Genomic DNA, 7,031 nt, shown 5'->3' with positions numbered 1-7,031 from the left:
TGCGTTCAGACTACCAAACATGTCTCTCTGCTGTGTCAGTGAAAAAACCTACTGTATTTTGTCACTAAAAAGTGTTCAGTCACTAAAAGTAATACTATCGCCATCTACTGGTGGCTTTAAGCAAACAAGAGACATCACACAAGCTTAGTTTACTTTGCTCAATCAGTTTTATTCAGCAGAGGGAAAGAAAAATCTTACAGGAGAAATCACATCAGAAACTGTCGGAAGCCATTTTCATTCGTTCCTCTGAATGACCCTTCATTTGTCCTTCAACAGAATCTCTAACATCTCATTAAAACTGATTCGTTTAGATACTTATTCCAAATAAATAGAATATTTTTCATTTTAGTTAACCTTTGTATTAAATCAAAGACAGCAGCCCTCCCCCTCCACCCTTTTACTTGACCTGTCCGTGTGTGTGTCCTCCACTGTAGAGACAACAATGGCAGTACACAGAGATAGAACTTCTAGAAGGGACATTCCCATTGTTGGAGGGGATCTTCCCCATCTATGAATTCTATTTCTATGGCTGTACACACAGACAAGACAGACAGTCTGGCACCACTCCCCTTCACACCAGGCAGAATGAATATACAATATGTTACACACTTACAGTATATATACACACAACTCCTTTACAACAGGGACTACAGCCAGGAAGTTGGTTTTTCTGTCTCGCATCATCTCTCTTCAATCACACTAAATGTATTCAAAAGCAACATCATGAAGAAGAAAGTGTGGAAAATAATGATTATCTTCTACAAACTGTTTTTTTGTTGTTGTTGTTATGCTTTACACCACCCCCAAACAATCAAGTTTAAATGACTATCAAATATTTGTATCTGTTGGTTTGACCACTCCCAAAACAAACGTTTTTAAACTTGTTTATAACATATATTTGTAAAGACAAAAAACAACAACTGAATATTAGGAAAGCCAGAAATGAAGAACAATTTCAACAGAAACCATGTGAAGTCTTACTGTAGAAGCTCAAAGTGCTGTGGTTCAGGGAAGACTTGGTTCAGACACTGTTAAAGTGGAAACCAGGTACACACACACACACACACACACACAAAAGCATGCACACACAGGCACACACTCTTCTACAGACCAAAGGACTTTCATACGTTAACTTCTACTATCCTCAGATCTAACTTAAAAAAAACAACAAAAAAAACATTTTATTATTGTTAAGTTTTAGTGGTAATCAATCAATTAGCATGTGATTATAGACTTCCATACTACAAAACATTGGTACTCAAAACTCATCTATAAAAGGACTTTATTTTGGAAGCATCAAAATACCAAATCAAAATTCCAAATCAACCAAAACAATATGGGAGTTCTCTCTCAAGTGTGGGCTGGCAGAGTGTTGCCTGTGAGCGGAACCTTCCTCTCTCAGGTCAGAAAGAGTAGGCTCTCTAAAAACAGAGGCCTCTCCTCAACCTGTCAATCAAACTTCGGAGCGGATCCCTGAAACCTCTCTGCCTTGTGTTACTAGAATTAATACATCTCTATTCATATTTACATATCTATACAGCCTCCTAGTGCACGCACGCGCACACACACACACACACACACACGTCCTATTCATAATCCTGGCTTCAGCTGGAACCCTCAGCCCAGACGCACCAAAAAAGCCCATGACATCATAGAGTTCCTTTCAATCATAGACATCAACAGGGTTTCATAAGAAGCTTTGTACAATTTTAGTGCAATAATCTAAACTAATGAACTCTAGAGATGCAACTTCTTCCATTCAGGAGGATAGGATTTGGATTGGATCGTTACGCACGCACGCACGCGTCAACGGGCAACAAACTCATTGGCGGATGTGTTTGTTGACCAAAAAGAGTGGATGAGAGATGGGATCTGAAAGGAACATGGACAAAGCGCATAGTAGGGGACACACAGACACACACGGCTCATTGGCATAAATAAAACATCTAGTCAAGTACATATGTTCAGGTTTCAGTGTTGACCAATGAAAGGGGATGGATGGGTCAAGGTACTCTATGCTGTGTGTCTACAAGCATACCACTCTCTCTCTCTCTCTCTCTCCCTCTCTCCCTCTCTCTCTTATGACATATCGGTACCGACCTCTCTCCTGTCACGACACAGGCTAGTGTCTCTACAACGCTTACTTCAGACTCCCTCCCTCCCTCCCTCCCTCTCACATCCAGTTATCAACCCAGGGCTTAGTGACTCCCAGACTGGCCTCTCTCCTCTCCTCTCCTCTCCTCTCCTCTCCTCTCCTCTCCTCTCCTCTCCTCTCCTCTCCTCTCCCCTCCTCTCCCCTCCCCTCTAAGCTGAGCTGTACTGTGGTGGTCTGGTGACTCACCCACCACAGCAGCTGGAACAGTACAGGAACGTGTCTGAACCAGCACAGTACGGTACGGTTCGGCTCTGTAGGACGTACAGCGCCTTACTGACCTACTCTACTCCCCCTGCTGTCTTACCCTAACACACACACACACACACACACACACACACACGCACGCCATAGCATAATGGCTGCGGAAAGGGACTTGTGCAGTAATCATCAATAATCAAGTAATAATCAGTCAATCAATCTCTCTCATCGATCACACTCACCATATGAAATGACAAAAAAATCTTCTGACACAACCACAAACAGAAGTGACTGGTGGGAGTGGGATTAAGGGCAGTGTGTGTGTGTGTGTGTGTGTGTGAGAGGGGGAGTTAATATAACATGGTGAGTGTGTGGGGATGGGGGAGAGAACATACCCTTGGGTAAATAGGGTGTAATAGGGGGTGGTGTTTCAGAGTCTCAAACTACCACGACACACTCATGTCAAAGGCCATGCATGTGTGTATTCGTCCACGTGTGTGTGAGACGTGTGTGTGTGTATTCGTCCACGTGTGTGTGAGACGCGTGTGTGTGTTTGTAATCGTCCATGTGTGTGGGTGAGACCGCCCCCAACAACATTAACATGGGATCCTAACGGCACTGTCCATAGAGATGTATCACTAGAGTAGGCACCGGCCATCTTTCCCCATGCATTTACAGTGGGGTGGGGAGTGCGCCCTCTAGTGTTATAAAACTCTATGTGCGTCCGTTCAGAGTCTCAGACCACCAGGATCTTGACCTCGTCGTGTTCGTCAGGCCGGTAGAAGAAGGGGATGCAGGGGTTTTCGCCCAGGAAGGGGGGGGGCGCGGGGGGGGCCCTGGGGGTTCTGGATCTCCTGGAGGAGCTGCATGATCTGCCTGGCCGTGCCGTCCTCCCTGGGGTGGAGGGAGGGGGGGGGCTGGAGCTGGCCGTGGAACTCGGGGGCTAGGGGGTCTGGGGCTAGGGAGTCTGGAGAGGAGGCCAGGGGGACATCCTGCAGCTCAGCCTCATCCTGGAGGCCGGGGGTGATGTGGTCCATGGCTGTGCCCAGCTCCATGGCTTCTGGAGGGAGAGTCAATCAATCAATCAAGTTTATTTGTATAGAGCTTTTTACACAGACAAATGTCACAAAGTGCTTCACAACAAAATAATACTCAACAATATAAACAAGAAATACAATACAAACAATGTGATCTAACACCAAATCACAGACCCCCCCAGGAGTAAGCCAAGGAAAAAAACTCCCCAGAGGGGAGAAAAATAGAGTGGCAAGGAAAAACTCCCTCAGAGGAAGAAACCTTGAGAGGAACCAGACTCCAGGGGGACCCATCCTCCTCTGGCTGATCAGGTGCTGAACAGTAAACTAATGTGGAATGGTGCAGATTGTGTGTGTGTGTGTGTGTGTGTGTGGTGTGTGTGTGTCTGTGTGTGTGTGTGTGTGTGTACCTGCTCCGTCCACAGCGTTGAGCTCCATGCGTCTTTGAGCGGGGACCTGGGCCGCCGCCTCCTCCCCAGCAGGCTGCAGCAGGTCAACGTCAGTGTTAGCGTTAGCGTTAGCCACGGCGCCCGCGTAGCGACTGTACCACTCGTCCCTCTCACCCACCAACCGCATCACCAGGTCCTGCAGCTCCGCCAGCTTAGCCTGCACGGGCAGACAGACACGGTCAAAACACAGTCAGAGAGACACGGTCAAAACACGGTCAGAGAGACATGGTCAAAACACGGTTAGAAAGACATGGTCAAAACACGGTCAGAGAGACATGGTCAAAACACGGTCAAAGAGACGTGGTCAAAACACGGTCAGAGAGACATGGTCAAAACACGGTCAGAGAAACATGGTCGAAACACGGTCAGAGAGACAACGTTAAAACACAGTGGAAAGAACAAGAAAAGACGGTCAAGAGGGTAGAAGTCATAATACTAGCCTCAGCTAACCATGGACCACTAGTGTGTATTTGTGAGTTGTGTGTGTGTGTGTGTGTGTGTGTGTGTGTGTGTGTGCGGTACCTTCATCTCCTCCTTGTCCTGGGCCAGCATGCTGATGTACTGCTCCTTCTCTGTGTGTCTCTGCTTCATGATGGCTCTCTGGTTCTGGTACAGAGCAATGTACTCTCCTGGACACACACACACACACACACACGGATACACACACAGATGGATGAGATGTCTGTCTGTCTGTGTGTGTGTGTGTGTGTGTGTGTGTGTGTGTTGCCAACAGTGTTCTGTCAAAAGCTATTCCAATGTCTTTCAGTGCTTGATTCCTCAGGTAAGTGTGTGTGTGTGTGTGTGTGTGTCACCTATGGTGTCGGTCTCTCCAGACAGCTGGATGCAGCGGTGTTCCAGCTCCTCCACCCTCTCCTTCAGGTCGGCCTTCTCCTGCATCAGGCTGGTGAAGCGCTGCTGCAGCTGGACCATGGCCACACGCTGGGCGTCACGGGCCTCCGCAGGGACCCCCTCGGAATCTGGGGGGGGGGGGGGGGGGGGGGAGGTGTTACATACTGTGGAAGTCACACACACACGCAGGCAGACAGAAACACACACTATACTACACAACAGGGTCTCTCACTCACACACACACACATATATATACACACACAGTACACTTCACACACACAACAGTTCTCACCTGTGTGTTGGGGTTGGTGATCATGTTCACAGTGGTCATGGCCGTGACCGTGTTTGTGGTCATGACCGTGATCGTGATCGTGATCATGACCGTGATCGTGATCATGATCATGACCGTGATCGTGACCGTGATCGTGACCGTGATCATGACCGTGATCGTGATCATGACCGTGTTCGTGATCGTGATCATGACCGTGATCGTGGCTGTGGCTGTGACTATGCTGCTCCATGCTCAGTGCTGCCGTCTGGTGGCGAGCCAGAAGGTGCAGCCTCCGCTCCTCCTCCAGCCTCGTCCTGACGTCGTCTCTCTCTGCCTCCACCTGGGCCAGCGCACCTCGCACAAACTCCTCCTGGGGGGGTGGGGGTGGGGGGGGGGGGGGGGGCAGAGAGGGAGGGGGAGGGGCATGTATGAATGTGCATGTATGTTCTCGCCTACATTCAGGAGCCACTACGACACAGGAGGGCCTTCTGATAGGCCGGTTGCTCCTCACCATCTGTTCCCGGCTCTCAAAGTCTTCCGGGATGGTGATGGAGGACTTCCCAGAGCTCTCCTGCAGCGATTGGCTCTCCACTCCGTCTCCTAGGCGATAGGTATTATGTCATTACTACTAACTCCAATGAGACCATCCTTTTTGCTCACAAGCATTTTGTACCGTCATGAATTCCATTCAATTCTTTATATTTTTTATCGTTTACAAACAACAGAAATATTCTGAACGAAAAAAAACAACAAAACACATTTAAAATAATAATAAAAATGACAGCTAAAATGTGTTGTATTGGTGATGCTAAGGAGGGGATGTGGTTGGCCTACTCTGGTCTCTGGGGGGTGTGGCCAGGGCGGAGCTGTTCAGGAGGTCCTGGACCTCAGTCTTCAGTTGCTGGTTGTCTCTGGCCAGCTGCTCCAGTCTCTCCTGCAGGGGGAGGTAGTGAGTTCATAATCAGACAGACAGAGAGAGAGACAGAGAGACAGACAGAGAGACAGACAGACAGACAGATTCAGTGTTTTAGATGCTCCAGCTGTGGGCTAGAATAAATGTCTTGAAACCCTCAAGTGTGTGTGTGTCTGACCTGTATGTGTCTGACCCCTGTGTTTGTGTGTGTCTGACTCCTGTGTGTGTCTGACTCCTGTGTTTGTGTGTGTCTGACTCCTGTGTGTGTGTCTGACTCCTGTGTGTGTGTGTGTGTGTGCGTGTCTGACCTGTATGTGTGTGCCTACCTGGGTCTGTTCCAGCTGCTTGTGGCTCACATCCAGCTGCACGCGGCCCTGCACCTGGTCGTGCTGCAGGCGGTCCAGGACCTGCGTCTGCTGGAGGTAGCGCCGGGTCACCTCCTCCCTCTCCGACGCCAGCGCCTGGTAACCCGCGCAGTACTGCTGGAGGTGGGCCACCGCCTGGTCCCTCTGCTCCAGCACGCCCTGGGACTCCTGCTGCTTCAGCTCCTCCTGGGGGGGGGGGGGGGCAATGAGTGGGACACACAAGTCTGGCCTTGCCCAGTGTGTGGGTGAGCTCTACCTTCTCCATGAAACCGTGTGTGTGTGCGTGTATGAGTGTGTGTGTGTGTGTGCGGGGGGGGGGGGTGTCTACCTGCTCCTTAAGGTTGTGCAGGTCTTCCTGTAGTTGTCCCATCTTGCGAGCCAGCTCCTTCTTCACGTGCTGCTCTGATTGGATGGCGCTGGTCAGATCCATGTTCTCATTGGTCTACAGAGAGAGAGAGGATGTGACATCATGACAGTCAACGCCACAGCAGCTTTTTCTAGTCTGGTTACTGGTCTAGTCATTGTCTTTGTCATAGTATTGGGTGCTCACACACTCACACACACACACACACACACACACACACACACACACACACACACACACACACACACACACACACACACACACAGTGTGTGTTTATGTCAGATTGTTTATCTGTATTTCAAGTCATATTAAAACTTGAGGACAGAGGTCTATAAGAATGGCAGGACCCTCAATCTAATCTAATCTAATCCAATCCCCTGGTCCTCACCAGCTTGACGAAGCCGTTCTGCAGCTCTGCCAGCTGGTCCTTGAG

General features: G+C 49.1%; 1 protein-coding gene across 1 annotated transcript in view; it reads right to left on the bottom strand.

Moving 5' to 3' along the window:
• Positions 1-2,275: 2,275 nt before the first annotated feature.
• golga2 (golgin A2) overlaps positions 2,276-7,031 on the bottom strand; it is a 16,339-nt gene continuing 11,583 nt past the window's right edge. Inside the window, 11 exon segments of the mRNA XM_083670603.1 lie at positions 2,276-3,173; positions 3,175-3,413; positions 3,798-3,993; positions 4,359-4,465; positions 4,649-4,813; positions 4,978-5,326; positions 5,468-5,556; positions 5,791-5,890; positions 6,196-6,420; positions 6,563-6,676; positions 6,987-7,031. The exon segment at positions 6,987-7,031 is cut by the window's right edge and continues 174 nt beyond it. Of these exon segments, the coding sequence (XP_083526729.1) occupies positions 3,090-3,173; positions 3,175-3,413; positions 3,798-3,993; positions 4,359-4,465; positions 4,649-4,813; positions 4,978-5,326; positions 5,468-5,556; positions 5,791-5,890; positions 6,196-6,420; positions 6,563-6,676; positions 6,987-7,031 (1,713 nt within the window). The 3' untranslated portion in view covers positions 2,276-3,089.

The sequence above is a fragment of the Argentina silus genome, assembly GCF_951799395.1.
Source record: "Argentina silus genome assembly, chromosome: 5".
NCBI lineage: Eukaryota > Metazoa > Chordata > Actinopteri > Argentiniformes > Argentinidae > Argentina > Argentina silus.
Note: the sequence above shows the minus strand (reverse complement) of the source record. Positions and strands in the feature narration are given on the sequence as shown.